Source organism: Amphiura filiformis, chromosome 2, assembly GCF_039555335.1.
Source record: "Amphiura filiformis chromosome 2, Afil_fr2py, whole genome shotgun sequence".
Classification (NCBI taxonomy): domain Eukaryota; kingdom Metazoa; phylum Echinodermata; class Ophiuroidea; order Amphilepidida; family Amphiuridae; genus Amphiura; species Amphiura filiformis.
In genome coordinates, this window is record NC_092629.1 from 8,765,736 (window position 1) to 8,793,675 (window position 27,940).

Genomic DNA, 27,940 nt, shown 5'->3' on the forward strand with positions numbered 1-27,940 from the left:
TTTTTTTTTTTTTGCTCTTCACTTTTTCAAACGACCGACCGTGAAAAAAATTGGGTCAACCTTTTCGGGCTGTTAAGGGGCGTCAAAATTGTTTCTTCTTCAGCCCCCCGGGGTTGGGGCGGCCACGGTACGCGGTACGCCACTGGGTTTTGTGTGGAAATTGCTGTGACAGCCTGAGCTAGCCCCGGGGAGCTAGCCTGTGTGATATTCCTACACCATGACACCGAAGTTAGGGTCTGACCGAATTAGGGAGCGATCGTTATTTATGGCAGGGGGGGGGGGGATGGGTAAATTTAGGGGGGGGGACACGGACATTTTTTGTGGTCTTGAGGCCGGGAACCTGAAATTTTTAGTTGAACCAGGAGGGAGGATTGTTAAATTTTAAATGGAGAAAATTGGGAAAACAAGGGGGAACGCGAAAATTTTGAGCGGACGCGAGGGGGGAATGCGAAATTTTTTGTCGATATTTTTGTCAAAACACCCATTCCCCCCCTGCCGTAAATAACGATCGGTCCCTTAGTTGTGAACCAAATTGGCCAGAATTGGCATTAGGCCTATGGCCCTATATGTGAAAAGATACATTTCACTTTCATTCAACGTCACTTTCAAAATTGATTCCAAGAGATTAATGCATCATACATCAATTAACATCATGCATCTAGTATAATAGCTATGATACTATTACTAGTTTTATTATTCTAGGCCTATGGTCATGAGCTGTCATGTTGGTGCTCCTATAAAATTGAGGAATCTGGCTAAGAATAAGATAATCATGGCCGCGCCCACATTGAAATACGAGGGTTGTAATTTCTTTCGTCAAAGGCTGATTTTGGCCACTTTGAGTGGTAAATCGGTCAAGATAAGCAAGATCAGACATAAAGAAGACGATCCCGGAATAAGGGGTGAGTTTATAAACTTATATCCGGCGTTCAACAACAAATTAAACTTGTCTGGAATGATGACCGACAATGTGAATGTATGCATGCGACGCGATGCTTCCGAATTTTGCACCATTGGCAATGGTGCAGAATCCGGAAACACTCGTCACAGCTAAAAATGAATAAAACGTTATGATATGTGTCCAGGTGTATTAACTGTCCACCAAGGCAGAAGGCTACATGTCATGACACAGACTGTGTCACAGTAACATGAGCATGAATGATGAGCATATGATATAGGTCTAAAATAGACTCGCTGAGTACGCCGTTCGTCCACTGAGACTCGTTTTTTCCCATTTTGTGTGTGAATGTGATTTACACGCTTAAGCCTTTGCGCCGCTGTGGCATTTAAAAAAATTTCTTTGAAATTTGGACGATGCATGTAAAACTGTACTCATAAAAGAATCAGAAACTTAACTAGGATTCTTACCAAATTCTTGAAACGCAATATCATTTGGAATTTCGGCGAATAAAGATGATTTAAGAAGCCGCCTCTCTCCCCGTGTCCAGCAAAAATGATCACAAATGAAAAATGACGAATTTCACTGCGCGTGCGCACGCCGCACAAAGGTTTGACCAGAGGGCTGACAATAAATTTCGCTGATCCCTCCTGTTCTTTTCAATGTCAATTTAACACACGATTCCCGCTGTTGTTTTGGTTCCAATAAAATAGCCTAAATCCCAAGGCCCGATCTCAAAACAATAAACATGGCGGAACAAGCACAGCCCGATGACCGTGCGTAAGCAGTTGAAGAACTGGTTGATTAAGTTACGTGAAAATACGTCATTGATCAGCATCAATCTCTGCACAGCCAATTTGCGTCGGTCCTAACGCTCGTCGTTCCTATAGACACATACAGTGTGTGCCGAGCCCGGTGCCGAGACTAACCTACCACCTGCCTACGACAAAAACAAATGAGACGAAGAACTGAGCAACCATTTTTGTCCTGAAAAATGCTTCATCGTGACGATCAGAAACGCCAAAAAAATTTTGTTTACTACGCTGGATGTTGTTCTGGAATCAAAGTACATGTATTGTATAAGGCTCAAATTTGAAGGTAAATAGGCCAAATATTGCAAGAAAATCTACTCACTAGGCGGCTAGGGACTGTGCATTGAGTACACGGCTATAGGGAAAACCAAAAATCTAGACTAGGCTAAAAGGTTATGAAAAACATTAAAAAGAAAAAAAAAATCATTTTTTTTCTGCCTGAATCCACATTCGCAAGGCACCATAATGTACAATGAACGTAGGTATGAGAGGTCGCGTGTCATGAGGTGGTCCATTTTGTGTTACATGGTCAAAATGGTCAAAAAAAAATTGTTTTAATATGTTATCTAGATATTGTAAAAGTACAACATCTCACAGTGCCGTACTATTACGCTGACTTTCGTATTCGGCGAGGAGGACGATTTCGACCTCCTGGTTTGTTTACAAACAGAGAGGTAGACAAAAAACCATTCCGCTTGTCCAAACACTCAAGTATCAGAAGGATGGTCCACAATAGCGTGATTCACGTAACCTGAATAGGGATTAAAAAGCTGTCACGTAGAACCATGTGCTTCTACATGTACATGTATTGTCCAATTTGCCATCAAGATTTCATATGGAAACAGTTCAGACCCAGTACAGGATCATGTCAGAAATTAATATTTTGTTCTGGGTCTGATTATTCGGACTAAACATCTCATACCATTTTTACCTCAAAAATGTTTATCGTTTTGGCGTAATTGCCTAATTATTAACTAATTAGCCCATAGGCCGCAATCAGTGTTCGATTTACCACCTGCATACCTGCACCAGTGCATGTAACATTCCCTCTGTGCATGCAGCTTTTCACTACCTTCCTGCACGCGTGCATGTACGATTTTAGCGCTAGCGATATGACAAGGCAATATACAAAAGTAAACAAGCAGTCAGTCCGATTTGGAAAAACCCAATCTATTTTTAGCGCAATATCCTGACTTCATTAGAAGGGCTGGCGCCAGGGTTCACAGTTTGCTCTCAAATAACCGGGTCCACTTTTTTATGCTGGACCCATTCAGATCCCATTTAGTTGAAATTTGCGGGTACCAAATTGATTTTTGTGGGTCCAAATTGTATGTACGAAACTTCAGAAACACCCGGAAATGTATTTTCAGTACAGGCGCAAACGATAAATATTAAAGTATGCTGAATTCGGCACCCAAAATTTACCAAAGTCGAGTCAAATTACTGGGTAAAAGACGACTTGCCGCGATCGGCCGACTTTCTCATAAAGAACTACAATTACTACCTAATAACATGCACTACTTTAATCATCTAATTATTTGGTTATTTTGTTATATTTGCTCGGTTGAAATATACAACTACCGCAAAAACGTGTTTTCGCGATGTCACCAGGAATTTACCCTGTTTTGTTGACATTTTTATTGCAACATAACATTTGCACGATCCGAAAAAAATCGCAAGTCAACCTCTTCCACAGTTCCCCTCGTATCGCTGATCAAATATCTGTGCATGAAATAGCGATGAGGTGTGTATCATGTTGCAGCGATTTTTGTAATTGTACGGTATGTAATTTATGAATGAAAAGTGAGCCGATTCAGCTGGGTTATCGCACAATAAATGACGATCTATGATGATATTTTCTATTTCTTGGATGGGATTTTTTCCGGGTCCAAGCACAGCCTGCTGGACCCATTCAGGTTACATAATCTTACTTTTCCCGGGTCCAGTGAGTTAAAAAAGCGTCCTGGACGCGAAAACGCGATAAACTGTCATAAACTGTGAACCCTGGCTGGCGCAAATCGCGCAATTGACAATTCACTTTTTTTCATTGACTTCCCTAGTCTCCTACACAGCCAGTTTGCGTCGGTCTGATACTTGTCGATCCTAACGAACATTCGAGATAGCCACATACAGTCTGGTCCGAGACTATGACTTCCCTTAGAGGGGCTAGCGTAATGTGACGTCATCCACCAATTCCTGATACCCTCGCACATGAAAGTGGAAACTGTTAGTTAACATTGACAAATCAAATGTCATGATATTCAATAAAGGTGGTCATGTTTTGAAAGGTTGTAAATTTAATTATGGTAATTGTAACATCAACATAACTAATGAATATTGCTATTTGGGTATCATTTTTGTACCATCTGGTTCATTTACAAAAGCAATGATTAGACTTAAAGACAAAGCAATGAAAGCATATTATAAAATTAGGGATAATTTTATAAGTGACTCCTACAAATGTAGCATGAAATTATTTCAGACCCTCATCCAACCAATCCTTAGCTATGGATGTGAGGTTTGGGCACCATATTTGTTAAACAAACTGAACGACTCAAACTTTCTTACAACATGTGATAAACTTCCAAGTGAATCTATTCACATTAAGGTTTGCAAAATTATACTCGGAGTTCATAAAAATCCACTAACAATGCAGTAAGAGGCGAATTAGGTAGTTTTCCACTGCTCACAACTATGCTTTCTTTATCTGTAAAATACTGGTGGAAGCTAAACGAAAAATGTATGAATGGTAATGATTCTCTTGTAATTCAAGCACTTGTAGATAACAGAAAGTTAGTGTGTACTAATAATTTCACATGGTCGACAGGTATAAAAAATATATTTAGCCTTATCAATAGGATTGACATTTGGGATAAACCAAATACGATCACCGCTTCCAATTTTAATGAAATTATTGTATCTAAACTTCAAATCGTCTATAACAATCTTTGGGTTAATCATATTAATAATTTTAGTCCTAAACTCAGAACATATTGTACATTCAAAAATTCTTTCAGTGCAGAAAATTATGTTATTATCGCTAAAAGATCTTCCAGGGCTGCATTCTGTAAATTAAGAATAAGCGCACATAATCTCATGATCGAAAAGGGGCGGCACTTCTCTCCAAAAATTAATCCAGAGAATAGAATTTGTACACTTTGTAATTTAAATAAGGTGGAGGATGAATTTCATTTTGTAATGATATGTCCTTTCTATACCAACCCTCGCCAAGATTTATTATCTACAATACATGAAATGTATGATATAGATGGTATGGTAGACACTGACATTTTCAAACTTACATGTATAATGAGTGCAAGTGATTTTGACAGTATTACTCCAATAACCAAATTCGTCAAATCAGCTTTTGATTCACGAACGAACATGGACTTATAGATAATAACAAAGTTCCCATTTGGGCTTAGAGCAGCGACCCCCTGTCATATTTTCATTATATAGGCTCAATGTAACATGGACTTGAGCGCCACTATTAATATTGTCTATTATTATTAAGACTAATTTATATTTCTTCTATAATTGTAAATATTTGTACTTGTAACTTTAATATTGCAATTTCAATTGTAAATATTTGTATTTGTAAATATTAACTATACCAGTTTGTTTGGTGAATGTTAATAAAATATATTGATATTGATTGTAGAAACTGTCATTTTCATTTCATTGAAAAAAAAGAACCGGAATTTAAACCTTGGGAAATATTTGTTTACGTGCGGAAAATAATCATAATAATGTCCAGCAAAAAAGGAAATAGCTCAAAAAACACTTGCATCATTCTGGAAATCGTGCACCTCGTCGGCGACTAGTTCTAGAACAGATGAAGCCACAGCATCCAGTGTTTTGGCTAAGAAATCAGAGAGTGATCGGCATAAAAATGACAATGAAGTCAATGGACAATGACAGTGGAGCCGGGAATATTATTACAAGCATAACTGACAATGATCGTGATTCAATGTGATTTTATGTTTGCTTTAATTTTGGTGCATGCACACTTTTTGCTGTGCATGTAGAAATTTTGGGCTACATGCACCAGTGCAGGTAGGAAAAAATTTGTAAATCGGACACTGGCCGCAATGTAAATCAAAATTTTCCAATGCATTTTTCTCAAATTGGACCTTATTCACATAAAATACCCCATAACAAATGTCTGAAGTTGGATTTTGTCCAATGTGCTAGGATATGTTCACAACATAATGATGCATCAGTCTCACACTCTTAAAAAAAATGTATGTAATCGCGTTCACGATATACAGGGTGCGCCAAAAAAAGATGATATTTTAAAATTAAAATTCATATTCACATTTTCCCAACACTACTTCCTACCATTTTCATAATGCAAAAATTAGTTGCCTTGTGCAATTTCCTTTCAGAAAATAACATACATTTATCAGGATACAGTGAATATTAAAGGAGATATGGACCTTTGCAGTTTTTGCACATGATTGTATTGACTTCTGAGCATTTAGAGGCAACCCGTGGTACAAAATATAATGAGAAACTAATATGAAATATGAAATTGATCAATTTTGAAGTCAATCTTGTTTCTTTGAGTAATTGGCTCTAAAATGAGACATTGAAAAGCTCAATATGACAAGGGGTTATGAAGATACAATAATTTATTCAAACCAACACTATGGAAATCTTACATTTTCCTATGCTAATAGAACTCCTGATCCACATGCTCCTGATCCACGTGCTCCTCCAGTCCTCCACTCCATCAATTTTCAATTCCAGCTGATGCCATTTATTTAGTTTGACTCACTTTTCAGTTCTAGTTTACACAGTTTTAGCCCTGTTCTTTAGCTTTAAAATGAGACCCAAAGTAGCTCAATAGGACAAGGGGTTGGTTCAATATGACATTTTTCATTCGCCTACATTAAAAATATTGTAACACCTCCACCTTTTTTGGGGTACCGTACCAACTTGTGACATGCGACCAAACCTTACATTTGCTAATCAGCCAAATTGGCCAAGAGTACCTACATTGACCTATGGTCATGATGGTGTCAGTTCAAAGATAAAGGTGGAAACATCGATTGAGCAACATGTTCCTTCAAAAATAGTAAAGAAGAACAACACAACCCCCTGGCCCTGGATTTCACACAAAATTAAGCGGTACCAGAGACGTAAGCAGAGAGCATAATAGTGCAGTAAAGAGAAACACACAGGAGGATTGGAATAAGTATTATGAGTTAAGAAAGTTAGTCAAGAAAGAAACAAGAAGAGCCTATAGAAAATACATACGACAGGGTTCGAGGTTTGAGTACGGTTTCACTGCCAAATGTGTGAAAAAAATATTTAGGTGTGAAGAATACTTCTAAAAATGAGCATATATAGTATTTCCAAGGTAAAAATGTCTGAATTTTCAATTTTTCTAACTTAGAATACTGTATCTTAAGTCGTTTTTGGGTTAAACATGGATTTATGGCCATTTTTTACTGAAAATGACCAGTTTTAGGTGAAAAAAAAATTCACCATTAATTTTTAATCCCTAATATTTTCTACTATATAGATAAATGTTGTCTTTCTCTGTTATTTTGTATTACCTGATGGTTTATTTGTTCAAATAAAACTGTTTTTAATTGATTTCATCGCTTACTTTGTATACCATACCGGATAAAGTTGAACTTGAAAGTGAAAAAACGAAGCCCAAAAAGGTCATTTTAGAGATTTTATCTTAGTTTCAGCCATAAAATTTGATCTAAAGAGGCTAGAGACCTCATTAACCCCTCATTTTAATGATATTTCAATTTGCCACACACTGATAATAATTTTAACTTCCTTAAAAATAGAGAAATTGAAGAAAATTGCAAAAATGTTACCCATACCCCTAAGCTTGAAAAAAATATGGCAAATTGTAAAAAAAATTATTTCGGAAAAACTTATGGAGGTACAGCTCTGAAAAGTTGATCGATTGTGCACTCTACCAATCCCCACAATCGATTAGATTTGTGGAATGATGCCATGTATACTTTTTTTTTCTTTTTTTTTTTTTTACGACTCAGATTTTGCCCCATTTTGAGGTTCACGCCATTTTTCTGATGTATCAACCCCTTAAACCCAAAGGTCACACCCATAAAAGTTATTCCAGGAAGAGCAGTCAATGCCTTTCATGTTGTGCCCTCAAATATGTAATTATAAAGGGATGATCTGATGATAATACGACCACCGATGATGAAGAATCTTTCACACCGGGAGATGTAGTATGGGCAAAGCATGGTTGCTACTGGTATCCAGCTAAAGTCATTTCCCCAACTGATGTACCTGAACATCTATCTGAAGTTCTATCCTGAGAAAACTGAATCAGAATCAAGTAATAGTCAAGTGGTATGGTGAAGAGAACTTTAGTTCTGTACCAGCTCATCACATCAACCATTTATCAAAAAAAGTTGATGCAGCCCATGCTGCTAGATCACACAATATTCAGTTGCGCTATCAACAAGCCATTTCTGATGTCAGGGGTGAATAAAGTGCTATGCTTCAGTATAAACATTTTAAGATTGTGTAAAGGTAATCAGTTATACATTAACACTTTAAGAACATCATTTCTTTATGAGTTTAGACATCAATAGATTTATTGTCTTGACACCAAACCTGACCGCTATATGTTTACTAAATATATAGGAATACAGGGCCTCAGTACCAACATCATTTCATTTTCATACATGAGAACAGTGTTTAAGCAGTCTTTATAGTTTGTTTAACATATTTATAGATTCAAAACAACTTAACTGAAGTAATAATGCTCTGTAACTTTTTTAAAATACAGTTGTGTTCCAAGTAGGCTCCCAGGATTCTTCGTAAAAACAACATGCGCTTAGAATTTGTTACATATCTTTAAAATGGTGATACCCTGTGTATTAAAAACTTCAGAAATGGACTCAGCACAAAATTCTAGTCCAGAAAACATGTATAATGTTATGATAACATGAACTTCATTTTTCAACCATTTTGGCAGTAAAACCGTACTCAAACCTCGAACCCTGTCATACATGAAACATGTTTAGAGTCAACAAAACAGCTTTACAGTTTTATCAAGTCATTAAAAAATGATAATTCAGGAATTGCCGCCCTGAGAGATCCATCGTCAGGAAAATTGGTTTCCGAAAGTATTAAACAAAAAGCTGACATTCTCAACAATCAATTCATGTCCCAATTCACTCAGGAGGATTTGGAAAACATGCCTAAAATGCCTGATAGTGAAATCCCATCTATGCCAGACTTTGAAATTTATGAAGATGGGGTGATCAAGTTGCTTGAAGATCTGAATCAAAATAAAGCAACAGGCCCTGATGGAATCTCATCTAAGTATCAGAAATTAACTGGAAAAGAAATAGGAAAGGCTTTAAAAATCATATGCCAACACCAGCGGTCGAATTCGACGGTATCGCATCGCAAAATGCGATGCAATTTCCATCAACTGCTATGCACTTTTCCAAAATGCATAGCTAAAACTGCATACATAAATTTTAAGCTAAATTCCATGTCGATTTACCTCAACGCATCGCGATTTTCGAGCCAAATTCCACATCGCATTTTTTTGGCATTTTGACACAAAGCACGTGGGGATATCCCTCAAGCTAGCAATGCAAAGCCCCAGGTAATTTTGATGGTTCCCAAATCTGTCAATTGCAAGCTCTTGCAATAGCAAAATTACGTCTGTAAAATCAACGGCTATCAGCCAAAAACCTAGTCCTGCCAGCAAGACTTCAGTCATAAACATAATGACATCTACGGACCTGAATCACTAATCAGATAATGTCATAATGTTAAAAATAAAGATTACTGAGTTACAGTTACTGGAACTACCAAAAACCTGACCTCTGACCATTGCTAGGAGAAGTAGTTTCAATACGGCCACTGGTCTTGATGATTTAAGTTGTAGAGTGCTCAAATTAGCTCGTCCTGCTATTGTAGACAGCTTGACATATATTTTAAACCTATCCTTGTCAAAGGGTATTTTTCCAACTGCATGGAAAGAGGCTAAGGTTACACCATTGCATAAAGGTGGTAATCTCGACGACACTAATAATTACAGGCCTATTTCAATTCTGCCTGTGGTAAGTAAGATAATTGATAGGGCAGTGCATAATCATGTATATTCTTATGTAACACAGCATGGCATTTTAAATGAGCACCAGTCAGGTTTTCGGCCAGGGCATTCTATACCGCTCTTATAGACATGGTGGACGACTGGCTCTCAAATATTAATTCAGGTAAAATGACCGGCATGGCCTTTATCGACTTACGTAAGGCATTCGATACTGTAAACCATGATATCTTGATTAATAAATTGTGTGATATTGGGGCATCTAGTAACACTCTAAAATGGTTTAGGTCATATCTGACTGGAAGAATGCAAAGAGTTTTATTTAATGGTATTGTTTCTGATGCACTTCCCGTGAAAACGGGAGTTCCACAAGGCAGTATCCTTGGGCCACTTTTGTTTCTTATTTATAAAATGATATGCCAATGGTAATTAAACATGGAAAGATCTCAATGTACGCTGATGATACCACACTATATGTTAGTGGAAGTGATGTTAATGTAATATCCAAGAAGCTTACCGATGATATGGAAGAAATTACTAAGTGTCTTCGTAATAACATGCTTTTCCTCAAAACTGACAAAACAAATGTTATGCTATTGGGCAGTAGTTCAAAATTACGCAATGTTCATGATGATTCGTTTTCAGTTATGGTAAATGGTTGTAAACTTGACAGGGTAAATAAGGCTAAATGTTTGGGTGTGATAATTGACGATGAGTTGCTGTGGCACAAACAAGTAAATGGTGGTACTCAGAAAGTTTTCTGTAAGATAGCTCTTCTAAGGCGTCTTAGCACATTTCTTGATGCCAATATTTTAAATATTTTGTATAAGTCATTGATTCAGCCCCAGTTTGACTACTGTAGTGCTGTATGGTTTGGTAGATACAACGAGGATGTCCATAAACTCAGTGTATTACAAAAACATTGTGCCAGAATTATATTAAGTGTTAATTATCTAACTTCATCTGATATTATGTTTCCAATGTTAGGATGGAAGTCACTTCAAGACCGTTGTAACTATTTTAAGGCTTTATTGATGTATAAATCTCTAAATGGTTTGGCTCCATCATATCTCTCTTCAAAATTCAATTATATTTCAGATAGACATTGTGTAAAAATACGAGACAAGCCGCAGCTGATCTGCTGGCGCTACCACCATGTTCCAATGGCAATGATACTGAATATTTCAAGTCTTCATTTTCCTATAGTGGTGTTCAAGTATGGAACAAAATTAATCTTGACATCAGAAAGTCACCAAGTATTCAATGTTTTAAGCGCATGTACAATTTATGATGAACATAACGTTTGTTGCTTTAGGACCAATATTGGTCTATTTTGCATTGAGAGTATATCGTATATTTTGGTTAATGTTGATGAATTTGGTTGTTATTTGTATCTTATTTTATGTTATTGTTAATTATTTCATCATGGTTGATGCGCACAAAACATCATGATAAACAGTATCTTCATTTTATGTGTGTATATAATGGTGTGTGTGTGTGTGTGGGGGGGGGTGGGGTGTGTGTGTGGGGGGGGGTGCGGTGTGTGTGGGGGGGGGTGAGTCTATAAGGTGTGAGTTTTTACGTGAGGGGTGAAGTAGTGTGGGATGTGTATGTTTGTGCGGAAGTGGGGATATGAGTACGATAATGTGTGGGGAGTAGTGCAGTGGTGGATATTTGAGGGTGATAAGAGAATATGAGTTCAATATGAGTTTGATTTTGATTCGGATTTGTGCAATATATTTGATTATAACGTAATTTTGTGCCATGTTGAGTTACCAATATTAGTAGTAGGCCTACTTTGTAATGATTTGTTCTTAACATTGTATTAGTACTTGTAAATTGGTATACTCTATTTAAATTGTGATTTATATGTTTACGCTTTATTATGCTTTATTATAATACTCATGTACAGCGTGTCCCAAAAGTAACTTAACATTGTGAATTGGCCATATCTCAAATATTTCCTACTTCATACCAAAATGGAGAACATATTCATATAGATTGATCTTTTAGAATTATTCTGATACCAAAAACAGCATTATTGATGACCCTTTGACCTTACTGTGCGACTGTACACGTATATGTGTGTATCAAACCCACAAAAGCAAGCTCATGTGTTCTTTTTTTTAATCCTTGGACAAGAACATGAATGATGTGCTTCCCTGAACAATAGAGTTGGTTCACTCACTGCGCACGCTACATTTAGGTATGAACATTCATGGATTACATGGCTTAGCATAAGCGTGACGGCTGTTTTAGATTATAATTAGGATATATTGACAACATTAAACTTTACTTTAAAACAGTTGAAGTGAAGATGAATTTCCTATAGATCAACGGATTCAGGTCGTATGGTTCTTTGCGAGACAAAGTCGGACAAACTCACTGAAGCAATGTTTAAGAACAATTTAATGTAAATTATGCACTACCCAGTCAGTAATACAATCCAGCAACTAGTGCTGAAATTCCTATCAACTGGATCTGTTCATAATCTACTTCGGGCAAGACGTGGAAGAACAGGAAGATCGGCTACAAACATTGATGTCATACGAAGAGCGGTGGCGAAAAGCCCAAGGCGACCAGTACGTCGACTTTCAATGGAGAACAACGTATCAGCTGCACAACTGTTCATCGAATCCTCAGAAAGATCTTAAGTAGTTTCCATATAAAACCCAGATAAAACAGAAAATGAAGATTACGCATTGAAAACAAATAAACAAACAATAAAAAAAACACAGCCAAATTAAACAAAACAGATTTTAAAATGATAACACGTTATATCGTGTTCACGTCTCAAATGACGAGACTTATTTTGTGTTTATAAAAGTGGGGTTTACGGTACGGTAGATATCCATTAATTTCATGCCAAAGGGTCATGACCACATAGGCATGTTTGGTATCATAACATTTCTAAAAGAATTATCTACATACTGTGCAATTTTTGTATCAACACTATTAACCCAACGCAAGTTATGGCAAATTCACAATGTTAAGGGACTTTTGGGACACCCGGTATCTGTATGTTTTTTAATGTTATGCAGGGCCCCGTGTAAAGAACAGCATTTTAGCTGATCGGGCCATCCTGGGTAAATATGATGCAATAAATAAATGAATAATTAATGAGGAATGGCGATATTACACGTAAATTTTGACATCTTGAAAACAATCATGAATTCTGATGGCTTTTAAGCATAAAATCCAGCACAAACATGAATAATAAATAATAATAATAAATGATGATGAACACATACAACCTGTATTTTTTGGATATATTTGATATTTTATTAGCAACAAGGTGAGTTTGGGAAATGTGTGTGATGCGCGAATACTTACTGGCGGCAGTGATAGCCGAGATTTAGAAGTTGTAGATTCGCTACGCAAACACAAATATTGCATCGCCCAATGCTACACATTTTTTGCATAGCAAATAACTGCGATGCAAAATTTGGAAACTGCTATACAAACATTGTGTTTTGCATAGCACAAACAGCTATACAAAAAAATTGACTGAATTTGAACCCTGGCTAACATTCTTTTATGACAGTGGAGTTGTTCCTACATGTAGTAGTGACTGGTTGATTTCAAACATTTCGCCGATATTATATAAAAAGGGAGACAAGACAAACCCAGCAAACTATAGATTTGTAAATCTAACCTCAGTTTGCAGCAAGATTTTGAACATGTCCTAAAATCCAACATCATGAAACATCTGGACAAACATGGCATTTTGTGTGCTAACCAACATGGTTTTCGGAAAAACCACTCTTGTGAGACTCTGCTAATCAATACCATCCAGGAAATAGCTACCCACCTTGATCAAAAACAACAAGTGGATGTTATAATTATGGATTTCGAAAAGGCGTTCGATAAGGTGCCACATCAATGCTTGCTACTGAAGTTGAAAAATTACGGGATTCGGGGGAAAACACTTGAATGGACTAAAGCATTTTTAACCCAACGAAAACAACGTGTTGTTGTGGATGGTCAGTGCTCTGACTGGGTAGACGTTAAATCTAGTGTCCCTCAGGGCACGGTTACTGGCCCTTTGGATTTTCTCATTTTCATTAATGGTCTGCCTCAGAACTTAACATCTTCTGTGAAATTGTTCGCAGATGACTGCATGGTTTTTAGGAAAATAACCGGATCTGAGGATGCCGACATGTTACAAAATGATTTGAATGCACTCTCTGCATGGCAGTCAAAATGGCAAATGAGATTTAATGCCAAAAAGTGCTTTGTCCTCAAAATTACTCATGCTAGAAAACAATTAGATTATAAATACACCTTAAATAATACCCCATTGGAGGAAGTTAGTGAGTACCCATATCTGGGGGTAAAACTGAACTCAAAACTAACTTGGAACTCACACATTAATAACTGATGCAAAGGCAAACAAAACTCTGGGATTTATTAAAAGAAACCTGTATTCATGTTCAAGACACATAAAAAGCCTGGCTTATAAATCTCTCATTCGTCCAGGTATGGAGTATTGTGGATCTGTGTGGGATCAGAATACAAAGGAACTCATACAGAAACTTGAAGCTGTGCAAAATCGGGCCGCAAGATTTGCAATGGCCGATTATGAAAGATTCAGCAGTGTGACAACCATGAAAGACAAACTTGATTGGGAGCCTCTCGAAGAACGTAGGATGACTACAAGAATCTCAGTCTTCCACCAAGCTCTAATGGGTCACCTCGACTCGCCATTCCAATGCATAATATCCTGCGCCCGGTCCAACGCTCCTCTCGACACAGTAAATTCACTCAACCACCAGCAACGAAAAACTGTTTGAAGTATTCATTTATCAATCGTACTATTATTGACTGGAATAAGTTACCACATTACATCACAGACATAGAAGACAAGGACAAGTTTAAGACAACAGTGAAACAGTAGCCTACTTCAAAGCAAGCAAAGAATAAGCAACCACCACCAAAGCATCTGCAGATTAGCACTACCCTGCTCGTGTGACTCCTCTTTAGGGGCGTTGGGCAGTAAATAATCCAGATCTAGATCCAGACCGGGGCCCAAACATAATATATTTACATAGAAATTTAAAAGAAAAGATTGGTCAAAAGAAAACCTACTTAAATATGTTGTCTATACTTCACTTGACCCAAATATACAAATATATGATTTTTTTTGGTGATGAGACAATCGCACATGTAATTTTAGAGGGATTTTGATAGCACTTCCACATAGAAAAGCTGCTATCATCAATCATGAGACTATCACTGTTTTAAGATCTAGAAACACCACCGAAATGCTGTTTTGTTAGCTGATTCTTTTTGATGAAAGTCAATCTTTGTCAAGATTTAACTTTGCTACGGATGACAAAACGGTTTTCAGTTTTGGCTTTCTTTACTCAAGGGCTATGATTTGATATAAAATGATGCAGTTTGATGGCAAATTTGAATTCATCTTTCATACCTACCGTATGCATTTTGCTCAAATCGATTCACAGATTCGCAGCGAATTCTAACCCTGTGATGAGCCCATGTATCCGGGTAATCAGGCCTTATATGAAGTGTGCCTGGACCAGGAGCTAAAATGAGCTTCTGGTCCCAAAGATGGCTCCTGGTCCTATAGTTTGTAGTGTAAAATATTGGACACACCAGGAGCCAAAACTTGGCAACCATGGGGTAAAAAAGGTCTGGATGCCTGGTTAATATAAGCCTTGTCCGGGTTGTGTTTATTATAATCTGTTATAATTGAATGATTCACTAGCTTGATTCTGTTTATATCGGCAGATTTTGAGGCTAGTTTGATTCGTCTACTTGACAAAGTTACAAATGGATCAAGAATAGAAGTCAACGAAACAGGTAAGATGCAGACAGGCGACACCCTCAAATTGATGACTGCTGATTGGGTAATGAGGGGCAATGCGCTGTAGAAGTGACGTAATAAGTGGATTAAGGTGGTACTACACCCTCTAATAAAATTTGTGACGAATTTTGAATTTTTCTCAAAAAATAACTACACACTGTAAACAAAAGTTATATATATAATTATAGGGGCAACAAATCCAATTACTTTAATGAAATTTCAGTGATTCAAGACTAGTGGTTCATTATACATTGTATATATCATAAGAAATGAGGTACATTCTAGCGGTACCTCTTTTCTTATCATAAATAACGTACCGCTAGTCTGTCTTGAGTCACTGAAATTCCAGTGTAGTAACTGGATTCCTTGCCCCTAATAACTTTTGTTAAGTGTCAGTGTGTTATTATTTTTTGAGAAAAATGCAAAAATAGTCACACATTTATCAAGGGGTGTAGTACCACCTTAACTACCATAGCAATAGATGAATACAATTTTTGAATATATATCGCCTGCGCTGATGCACTCATCACCTGTGTACAATGTATGCCTGCAATCATAGATTGAATACAATACTGCTCTTTTCAAAGATACTAAGCTATAAAGCTTACAGTACAGGTGCGAGTGATCAGCATAATATGAATTTTCTATAGAGTTATGATCCAGGTCTTTATCCCTGTTCTGTGGCATGGTTCAATGCATAGGTACCGCGTGAACGTTGTAGTGCAGGGCGATATATTCAAAAATTGTATTCATCTATTGCAATGGTACCGGGTAATTAGTCCTCTTATTATGTCACTTCTATGGCAAATGACTGAAGACTTGAGTCCAGTCCTTGTTTACAGAGTTTTGAGTTAGGGTTTAGGGTTGGGGTAGGGCAGTCTTGCATTGAGACTAGTAGAGTTGCACCCTACAATGTATTCGGTAATTGCTCTGGTAATGAATATCCAATGACAGCTCTCTAGAGAGAGGGACACAGAGTCTGTAGGAAAAGTTGACCATGGCACACAGCAAGTTACATGTATAGTGCCAATTTGGTCATAATTTGCAGGTCCTCATAATGGGTATTGCAAAAGTTACCAAAATGAGTGAAATTTTTTGATATTGTGCCCCCCCCCCCCCATCTGAAAAGTGAGGGAGAAATGTCCTCACATCATCACAAGCTGGCTGGGACTGATCATTGACTAAGAATCTTTCTTGTTCACCAATAAATTTCTGAGCCTTGAAATGGGGCTGTACTTTGAGAGGAGAGTACAATTCCAAATTTATGTTAAATCGAAATTCAAAAACTGCTTGCACTCCCTTTTGTTGTGCCAAAATTGCTTGCCCCTTCCCCATTCTTGATTCACCATAAATTATGTGTACATTTATTGTCCTCCCGGCACTTTTGTTTTTAGAAAAATTAAAAATATAAGCATCCATTCAATGCCCAAAACTTTCAACCAGAACATGATTACAAGTGATCCCAGTGAAAAGGTAAAAAAAAATAAAATTTTCAATGAATTGCATAAAAGTGAAGGGTAAGTCATTAAAATTGTCATTAGGTATTTTCGACTGGAGAGGACAAGTTTCAGTTTTTTTTAATTAAAAAAATGTCAGAATTGTACATTTTCATGAGCATATTTGGAATGAGCATGACAAAATGCATTAAAATGAGTACAAAAAAATCTAGTATTTGTTCATTGGTTCTTAAGGGCATTTCCACAGCCTCTCCCCCACTTTTCTCAAAACTGGAAACATCTGGCTACACAATGTTTATGTGCCAAAAATTTCTTGCAGATTAATTCGCTTTAGCAAAAAATATCATCAAATTACAACAGTGGCCTATGGAGCAGTGCAAAACACTAAATCATGCATAACTTGCAAACGCAAAATCGGAATCAACTTACATTTTGGGAATAAGCTTTTTTCGTGGATATCTACTGAAAAATGTCATAAAAAGAGGATGTATGAAATCCTCCTTTAAGATAGCTCTTGATACAATGAACTTTGAGAAAATATCTCAAAACTTGGGACGTTTTTATGTTGAAGCCTATGGCCAGCACGCAAACCATTAATTTATTTCTTGTCATGCAGGTACTAGTGTGTTATTTGTACCAGGCCTCCTAAGCGGTGGTAGCATTGAGCATGAGTGCCATGTACAGCGTAGTATAGGGTACTACCTAGAAGCACTGGTATGTCTGGCTCCATTTGGTAAGAAGCCTATGAAAGCAGTATTGAGGGGTGTCACAAATGACCAAACAGATCCATCGGTAAGTACAGAAGATTAAGGCTCTTGAACAGATTTTGAGAACATAAAATGGGGTCTCTGGAACTAAAATGGTGGATTGTTTTGCCTTTATTTTGATTAAAACTTTCAAAAATTTCTCAGATGCAAGTGCAAGGCTGATCGGATCGGTTATCAGATCAGTACTGATACATGTATGTGTGTCATCTGTAAAATATTGGATCAGTAATTTTACGAAAATAAAAAAAAGTTCTAGACCCTTAAAAGTTATTTTGAAAGTATTCTTTTCAAAGCTGGATCAAGTTTTTCCTCATATTTGAGGCTGCATTTTAAAGGAAGGAAGGAAGGAAGTTGTACATTTTATTTACTGTTGCTTGTATTTACCAGCCAGTGACATTTTGAATTAGTATGCATTTCTAGCTGTTCAATAGATGAAAAAGTAATAAAAATGTACAACTTTACCCAGCTTTGACAAAAAAACTTTCAAAATAACTTTTTTCAATTTTTTTTTACAGCAGCAGTATTTCTCTACTAGGGCCTATAACTTTTTATTCTTCAATTTTTGTAAAAAACAAACAAACCCAAAAGCACTTGGCTGCCACATTGTGTATAGTGCAGGGTCGGGTCTGTCACATCAGCATTGGACTAGTGGTAATTTTGAAGGTTTTAGCATCCTCCTATTTAATTAATTTCTGTCATTGATATTCCCTTCACTACACAGGTTGATATCATCAAAAATGTCACATTTCCCTTGCTGAGAAGATTTGGGATTGATGAAGGCCTGGAAATGAAGGTAAGTTAATAAAATCACTGCTAATTCAAAAGGTACAAAGGCAATCACTTCACTTTTAGGATAGCCATTTCACATCAAGTGGGTTTCCTGGGAGCAAAGTGGTTCCATTATTATGGGAAGCGGGTGTCTTAATTAGCATTAGCACCAATCAGCTTGAAGTGGGGGGGGGGGGGACAATCGGCCTGAATTGTCAAAAAGTGGCTGAAAAAAAAAGCAAACCAAAAAATGGGTCATTTTGCCAAAAGGAGGGGGGCACACATCCCCCTGTCCCCCAGGATTGATGCCCATGCTTATAAGTTTTCTAACTTCAAGTGGGGCATGGATTGAAGAGACAATTCCCCATTGTAGTAGGGGATTTATATTAGGTTAGTTTTTCCATCTTATGACCTTTGAATTAGCAGTGATGAAATATAACAATGTTTTAGAGTGATGTGCATTTATCCCTTCTTATTTGCATTATCACCTTTGCCACCCCTCTATATTAATTGAAAAAAAGAGAGAAGACCCGGGAAGGTGCCTTTTATGGGGTAGTGATGCTTTCAAAAATGTCCTTTAGTGAGGAATGTCTGCTTTTTATCATCAGGTTTGAATATCATGCCATACAAGTTCCCAGAAATCATGCTCCCAAGCTCAAACTGACTGGTGAACAACCAAGAAACATAATGCCTCTGGTGGAGGCATTAAAATGATTGTATACTTGTTCCATGTTTGTGGGAGTATTTCTAGATCCTAGATGAAAAATTTCTTTTGATGTTCTCAAAATAAAAGTTGCATGTTTCCGTAACAGGTCAACAGACGTGGGGCGCCCCCACTTGGTGGAGGTGAAGTGTTATTCAAATGCCCAGTACGAAGGAAACTCCGACCAATGCAATTCACCAATCCAGGAAAGATTAAGAGAATACGAGGAGTTGCATATGGAATGAGAGTATCACCAGCTGCCCCTAACAGGATGGTAGATGCAGCACGTGGTGTCCTGAATAAGTTCCTACCTGATATCTACATTTATACGGATCATATGAGAGGACCACAGTCGGGAAAGTAAGTAAAGCTTGCATTGGATGTTCATTTATAGGGAATCCTAATATTTCGCAAATATGTGACATGATCAAGGGGAATGGGTCACATGTCGACCCTGGTCGAAAATGAGTTTTAAATATTTTTCTAAAGAGGACATTTAAAGCTTTCAGAACCTGAAAACACCATGTTGATATGACTTTTCTTTGTGAAGTTACATCAATTGATCAATCTCTGAAAACAAAATAAACAAAAGAATTTTAACACTTTCTTTACCAATATCTCAAAATCAACATTAGCGACATCCGACTCATTTCCCTTGATCATGTCACATATATGTTTATGATGTCAGAACAAGTGCGAACAACTGCAGTTTAGCTAGAAATAATTTGACTGATATCAAAATTGTTGAAATTAATGAAGATTTCTTGATGGGCCTGGTGTTACCAATTTATCAAAATACTGAATATTAAGTCACTTGTGCATCCACGACAATACGAGTCCAAACTGTTCAAATATACCATGTAGAACCACTTAAACGAGGAATGGAAATTCTTTGTATATCTGTTACAGAAGGCTCTTTAAGATGTGTGTGTGTGTATGCACAAACAGACAGATTGTGCCATTATTAGGCATGATTGATATGATATATAAATAATAGTTTAGAGTTCAGTTTGTAACTTTGTAATAGCTGGGATATTCAGGCCGGCTCTCCGGTACCTGCCCATCCCTAATAAGGTACCTGTAGTGCGGGCTACCCGAAGGTCATTATTCAATATATTGTCTTGCCCTATCATAGTTTGCATGAATAGTTCAATGGCACCAATGAGTTGGTAAACTTGGTCCCTAGCCACAAAATCCAATTACATGAGACCAGAGTTCAATGTCAAACAAGCTGTTGTTTTAAATTGTTTACATTACATGTTTTGCAAGTATGTTTTCAATAAATATCATTGCTATACACACACCCCCCGTGTGTGTTTGCCGCCAACCGAGGACAGCACTGTGTATCGTGTTTTCATCGCCTATGGACTAAAATGGACTTTTTTTGTGTGTATAATACACATAGAAGACATTCATTGACCTCAATCTCCCACACAGGGGGAACAGATTTCAAATGAAGTCACCCATTCAGGTAACCCTATGTGAAATTCACACTCCCTGTGTGAAAGATTTAGGTCACGTCTTCCATAGGGGTTTGTATGGATTTTAAATGGAACCACCCATTGTACATACCATAATGATTTATGTAAATAACCCTGACACATATCACATCAATTTTGCAGGTCTCCAGGATTTGGTATGTCGTTAGTTGCTGAGACGACAGAGGGCACCTTTCTATCAGCCGAACTGGCATCTAATAAACCTGGCGAAGAGCCAACAGTACCTGAAGACCTGGGAAAACAAGTAGCATCACTATTATTAGAAGAAATTTATAGGGTAAGATGAAGACACATGTAACCCTATAATTACTATCTGCTGATTGCTTATAAGAAGACTATCATGATTTATTGAGCCAATCAGCAACATGGTAAGAATGGTGGTAGCGCTGAAGAGCTTTAACCCCATGAGTACTACCTGCTGATTGGTTACAATAAGACTATTGTGATTTATTGAGCCAATCAGCAACATGGTAAGAATGGTGGTAGGGCTGAAGAGCTTTAACCCCATGAGTACTACCTGCTGATTGGTTACAATAAGACTATTGTGATTTATTGAGCCAATCAGCAACATGGTAAGAATGGTGGTAGCGCTGAAGAGCATTAACCCCATGAGTACTACCTGCTGATTGGTTACAATAAGACTATTGTGATTTATTGAGCCAATCAGCAACATGGTAAGAATGGTGGTAGGGCTGAAGAGCTTTAACCCCATGAGTACTACCTGCTGATTGGTTACAATAAGACTATTGTGATTTATTGAGCCAATCAGCAACATGGTAAGAATGGTGGTAGGGCTGAAGAGCTTTAACCCCATGAGTACTACCTGCTGATTGGTTACAAGAAGACTATTGTGATTTATTGAGCCAATCAGCAACATGGTAAGAATGGTGATGGCTGAACAGAATCAGGGGTTTAAAATGATTCAACCAAAGTTCTTATTGGTGCAATAAATTCCAGGGCACTTGAGTTATGGGTTTCCCTTTGTTTTCAGGCCATTGATCAATAAAGAGGTGGAGCCACATGTGGTGTGTCATGTGCCATGAGCCAATCACAAGCCCACTTTGGCTGTATTCTCACAAATGACTCCTGGGAAAATTGACAAGCTGTTTCGATACTGTCCGATGAGGTGATGAAAAAAACACCCACCCACCTCTCCCTAGGGAAGGCATCTTTCCTTTTCCTTTTTTGGGAAAAATTGAGATGAATTGATCTCATGCGATATGTAATGCCCATTCAAATTTTAGGAGTTTGGAAATTGATTTGGGTTGCATGGTGGGGCAATTACCCACCAGTCAGAACTCTTTCCCCTTTTTGCAGCAATTTTGATTATGATATAAAATTGGATTGATTGAGCCCATGACCCGTTTAAATAAGGATGTGTGCACTTGTCATGTGCAGCATTCTATATGTTCTGTTCCATTTGAAATCCCAACTCCCCCTGTGGAAGAATTGGCTAAAGTCGTCCATAGAGTAATTTAAAATGCTCGAAACATTTGTGAAAATATACAGATAGGTAATGCCATAATATACATGTGGAGTATGGGATTCAAACTAATTAACCCTAGCCAATTCCATTTGGAAAACATACTCCCTCTGTGGAAGACTTTTCTTAAATTTTCCAAAGGGGTATGGTAGTTTCAAATGTAATAATTCAATGGCCTATAATTTGGATATATAGGGTGTACAAAAACACCTCTGTTCTACACAGTGGCGGCACCAGGAATTTTTTCGGGGGAGGTGGGGGAATTTGGGGTGGGTGGGGGGTTGGGTGCAAAATCACCCATTTTTTTTTGCAAAAAATGTTTTACAGATTTTGTTGATATTTTAGTATCACTGGCATTTCATACATTTTGAACAACTGCAACAAAACTCTCGCCAATCTACATGAAAGGTTTGTCTGACCGTAGACCAGTGTTTTTATTTTTGTCGCCAAGTGATTGGTACCGTATCAAGTATCATCTTGTAAATTGTGATCATTTTGTAATTTTTCATTTAGGGTGGATGTGTAGATTCCCGACAACAAAGTTTAGCGTTACTCTTAATGACTCTTGGTGAGACAGATGTCTCCAAAATACAGATGGGTCCACTGTCTCCATATACGTAAGTACAATAAAAAAGTGTGGTGATTTATAGTGTGCTATGCACAGGAACAACGCCTAGATGGTGATCCACAAACCTTAGCACACTTTAGGCCACTCAGGGACTTTGCAGCTTTGGAGTGCACACCCTAGACATTCCACAATATGACCATCGCAAATTCACAATCAGAATCAGCTCACCGAGTTTTGTACAGGTTACAATGAGACAATTAGCAGTAAGTTTGAATTCCTTGTACATAAGAATTTCAAGCTAATTTGTCCACAAGATTATACTTAACCACCACCAGGATTCAAACCCGCAACCTGTCGCCCCATTATCATAATTATGATAGTTGGACACTTTATCGATTAAGCTAACTTTACTGATAGTAACCTCGCATATCATTGTGATTACCAAATGCTGCATGTCCGCATCCCTTTATATTACAGATTGGTTCAAATAGCGAGTATGTGTATCACATTGACACACACACGCTGAACCATGTTACATCATGTCATATAACAGTATAACATGGCTAAGAACCAATAAGGTTTCAGGAACTTTCTCAAGTGTTTAAGAATATATCTTGAACGAAGAGACATAACAATAATGCCATAAGAAAGTTGTATTTGTTGAATACTACCATCATTACACTAGCATTGCTTGTTACCAAGATAGTAAAAATCACAACCAGGGTTGGCAATTTTGTTGATTTAAAAAAGAATATATAAAAAAAGTCTATTTATTTGATTTAAATCAGATTTTTTTATTTGAATCAATTAAAAAAATTTTTTTTTTGATTTCAAGAACTGCTATACCCCATGATAAAGTCAAAAGAGACAGTGGAATCAATGCTAGACACATGTGCTATCCTATCAGGTATTACAAAAAATCAAAAATGTGTTTTTACATGTGAAAATTTCAAAGAACCATGAAGATTTTAATTGTATCCAAAAGTTGTAGAAGCATTAGGAATGAAGTACAACAGTCAATTTAAGAAAGAAATTAAATTAAATTGATCAAAAATGGTAAAAAATTAAAAGTTAATTTAAATCAGTGATTAAAAAAAAATCATTTGAATCATGCCAACACTGTCAACAACTGAGCTAGGAAATTTTGTGTTTAATGCTCTACGTGCTAGCCATAATAGGCTTCAACATAAGTCCAAATTTTGAGATATTTTCTCAATGTCACAAGCTATCTTAAGAGCTACTAAACCAATACTAGTCTTGTTTGTACTCATTTTAATGCATTTTTCATACCGATTCTAAATATGGGCATGAAAACGTGCAATTCTGAAATTTTTGGAATTTTTATAACCATTAATTCACAACAAAGTCCACTTGACAGGTAAAACATGTTAAAATGTACCCCCAAAAATGGTGTTTTTTTGTATGCTGTGACAATCAAGCCTAATACATGTATAAAGGATTGAAAGGCTTGTATCAGTGGTGTAGCCAGGATTTTTTCAGGAGGGGGAAGGGCAAGGTAACTTTCAGAGGAGGGGGGAAAATTTGACTAAAAGGATATAAAATGAGCTAAAAGTACAAAAAAGGCATAAAAATCTTTAAATTTAATGTGGCCAGTATCCCACAGGGCAAGGGGGTCAAAACTTATCACAGGGGGCACAGCTGCCCCTTTTGCCTACTGTCTATCCCACTGGCTTGTTCAAATTCTAATATCAGCCTATGCACTCTCATTTTTAGCAAATAACAAATAAATGACAAATAGAAACTGCTTATATTGTCTCAGTTACCCATGTGCAAAAACTTGGGGAGCTGATCCTGGCTGCGATGGTTTATTGTGGTTTGAATATATAGGTTGTGGGCTTCTTAGCTGCAAGTCCTTGGTTAATACTAAAAAGTCTTTCTGGTGTGTCCTAGGCCACAGTGGTCAGTGATTTCCTGAAAAATGGTCTGAGGCTTGTGGGTGTGTGCCTGTGTGTAGCTCACTATGAATCACTATTATATTGGACTTTTCTGTTACTTTCATAAATTCTAATTTATTCTAAAAAGGCACAATTGGCGACGGGAAGGGAAAAAAGGAAGAAATAAAGAGAGAAAACAAAGAAAGAAGTTGTTTGCTCTGGGTGGGATTTGAACCCGAGACACCTCGATTGCCAAGCCATGGGTGTTGGGCTTCGCTGGCCAATGAAACCATGCCTATATCACGATTACGACATCACACCACGTGGGATGCACGCATGAACAGTGCATATATATCAAGTAGTATTTTGTACTATATGGTACGGTATAGGGTTAAGGAAGACTATTTTGAGTTTTGATAGTGGTAACCTCACCATAACAGGCAAAGGGCTTTTTGGTGACGGGAATGGAAAGAAGGAAGGAATAAAGAGAGAAAACAAAGAAAGAAGTTGTTTGGTCTGGGTGGGATTTGAACCAGAGACCCCTCGAATGCCAAGCACTGGGTCGGCTACACTTTGACACGGCTGTTGGGCTTTGCTGGCCAGTGAAACCGTGCCTATATATACTACCCATCTAGCGCCACCTGTAACGAAAAGTAAACATACTTATGAGACCATTTTGGACCATAATGTACATAAGGACCAGTGATTACACTGACAAAATTTCATCGATATAGCTCCTTCACTTCTGGGTGATGTCAAATACTTTTGGATACCCCCTCGTATCAAGTAGTATTTTGTAGTTTATGGTATGGTATAGGGTTGAGGAAGCCTATATTGAGTTTCGATAGTGGTAACCTAACTGTAACGGCCTAAGGGCTTTTTGGCGACGGGAAGGGAAAGAAGGAAGGAATAAAGATAGAAAACAAAGAAAGAAGTTGTTTGCTCTGGGTGGGATTCGAACCTGAGGCCCCTCGCATGCCAAGCACTGGGTCGGCGACACTTTGCCAAAGGTGTTGGCTTCGCTGGCCAGCGAAACCGTGCCTACATATCACTTAAGGCGCGAACAGCTCATATCAAGTAGTATTTTGTAGTACCTGGTACGGTTAGGGTTAATGACACTTTGTGAAATGCATACATGAATTTCTCAAATTTAATTGCCCATGCATTGGGCTATTCCATTTAAAATCTACACTACATTCTGAAAGATGTTAAATATATCTTCCACAGACGGAGTATGTTTTTCAAATGTAATTGGCTAGGGATAATTATTTTGAAACCCATACTCCCCCTGTATGGTTTTGCCTAGATCTTCCACAACTGGAATGAGTGTTACAAATGAAAGTTACCAGGGACTGCCGTTTGAGAGGAGTGAGAGCAATCACTCCTCTACAGCTCTTCTTAAGTTGCATTTGCAAGAGCAGTTTATAGCTCCTCTAGATGACTCGTTAAATTCTTTATGCTTTAATGGCCACAGGTGCAAACAGCTCTTCTAAAGCTCTTCTTGAAGAGACCAAAAGAGCATTCTACAGCTCTTTTCTAATTTTCAAAAGGCAGTCTCTGAGTTACCCATTTGTCTATTCTATTTGAAACGCATACTCCCTCTGTGATCAACTTTAGCTAAATCTTCCACAAGGCCAAAAAAATAATTGTTTGTTTGTCCTCCACAGCTTTGAAAGAGGACGTGTGGGCGGGCGGATTTTTTTTTTGCAGTTAAAGTTATAATTTGTGTTCATGTCATAGTCTTTTAATGATTTCAAATCCAATGTATTTTGAAGTCAATAAAAGTAATAGACTATGACATGAAGTTATAACTTTGCATATTGAAGACACAAAATGTTTTTGGAGGGGCTTTTTTATTTTCAACCATGAAAGATCTTAGCATTTAGCTCTAGCTAGGTCCAGAGATACTCCAAATAGAAAAAAAAAATGAATTTTACTTATTTAAAAAAAAAAATGAAAAAAAAAAAAAGAAAAAAAAAAAAAAATATTGGTCAGACCTTAATCGGACGAGTGGGCAGTGGAGGACAAACAAACAACTTTTTTTTTTGGCCCAAGGGGAGTGTGGATTTCAAATGGAATAAACTATTGTTTCTTAATTTTTTGCAGGATACAATTTTTACGCCACATACGGGATTTCTTCCAACTGATGTTCAAGATTGAAGTTGACAAATCAACATCGAACGATGACATGGACCAAGCGGAGAGGCTTGGCGGTGACAAAGTTCTGCTAACGTGTGTCGGAGTTGGGTTTACAAACATTAACAAAACAATCTTATGATACTCAATCATCTTTCTTTGGACTTTATTTTTACATATACATGTACATAAGCTCATCTATTTTCTGCTTCACCAAGATGGTTTTACATTTATGTTAAAACAGACTACATAAATGTGATTTGGGAGATTGCTGAATAAGCAAAATCCAGTACTGAAGTCCCTGTACTCCTGCCTGATTCCAGAAAAAATCTAACTGACAGTAGTTGTCAAATTTTAATATTTTGCCATTTTTTGGAAAAGGCCTAAAACATGACATTTTTAGGGCGTTTTTCTTATGCTGGGAGGTGGGGGGGCAAAGATTTTTTGGCAGGCAAAAAAGGAGAGGGCAAGCATTTGTTGGCAGGTCGAAAGGGGGTGGGGGTCAAGCAATTTTTTTCAAGCAGATATTTTGGGCACCATTTCTATAGGCTATTACGCCCCTACAAGATGTAGGAAAACATCAGGAACACGTTCAAATATGCAAAGATTTTTTGGCACATCAAAGGGGGGGGGTTTGTGGCACATCAAAAGTGGGGAGCAAAGATTTTTTGGCACGCCCAAGGGGGGGGGGGACAGCGATTTTTGGTTAACCACAACTTTCTATGATGATTGATCACTAGCTTGGTCACAACTGGGGTCAAAACATTCCTCCATGGTCTGGTCTAAAGAAACACCACTAAAGCTTAATATAGTCTACCTAGCTTGGAGTTAAAGGTCAGGCAAAGGTCGAACCACAGCAGCTCTATTTTTCTTTATTCCTTCTGTATTTAACTTACTTTTACATGTAACTATGGAAATAGTAGCATTATTTCCATGATGTAACTAATTCTGTAACTGTGTAGGGTTTTTCGTGACAGGAGTGAAAACCCTAATAATGGATGTAGTTGTGAAATAAAACCTATGTGCTAATAAAACCTATGTTTTTTTTTGTGAATTTTA

General features: G+C 37.4%; 1 protein-coding gene across 1 annotated transcript; it reads left to right on the top strand.

Annotated features, from left to right (window-relative positions):
- The first annotated feature begins 769 nt into the window (after positions 1–769).
- On the top strand, positions 770–27,940 carry LOC140145852 (RNA 3'-terminal phosphate cyclase-like protein). Its single transcript, XM_072167540.1, has 8 exons — positions 770–902; positions 15,530–15,601; positions 17,679–17,854; positions 18,551–18,622; positions 19,410–19,660; positions 20,923–21,076; positions 22,796–22,899; positions 26,852–27,940. Exons 1-8 carry the CDS (start codon positions 773–775, stop codon positions 27,021–27,023), a joined length of 1,131 nt encoding a protein of 376 aa, XP_072023641.1. The 5' UTR covers positions 770–772; the 3' UTR covers positions 27,024–27,940.

Bases quoted from the DNA above. Each gene is read 5' to 3' on its own strand.
- LOC140145852 (XM_072167540.1), top strand. From the start codon at position 773: ATGGCCGCGCCCACATTGAAATACGAGGGTTGTAATTTCTTTCGTCAA. The intron at 18,623-19,409 runs GTAAGTTAATAA...TTTCCGTAACAG, and splicing joins ATGAAGGCCTGGAAATGAAG to GTCAACAGACGTGGGGCGCC. The intron at 22,900-26,851 runs GTAAGTACAATA...AATTTTTTGCAG, and splicing joins GGTCCACTGTCTCCATATAC to GATACAATTTTTACGCCACA.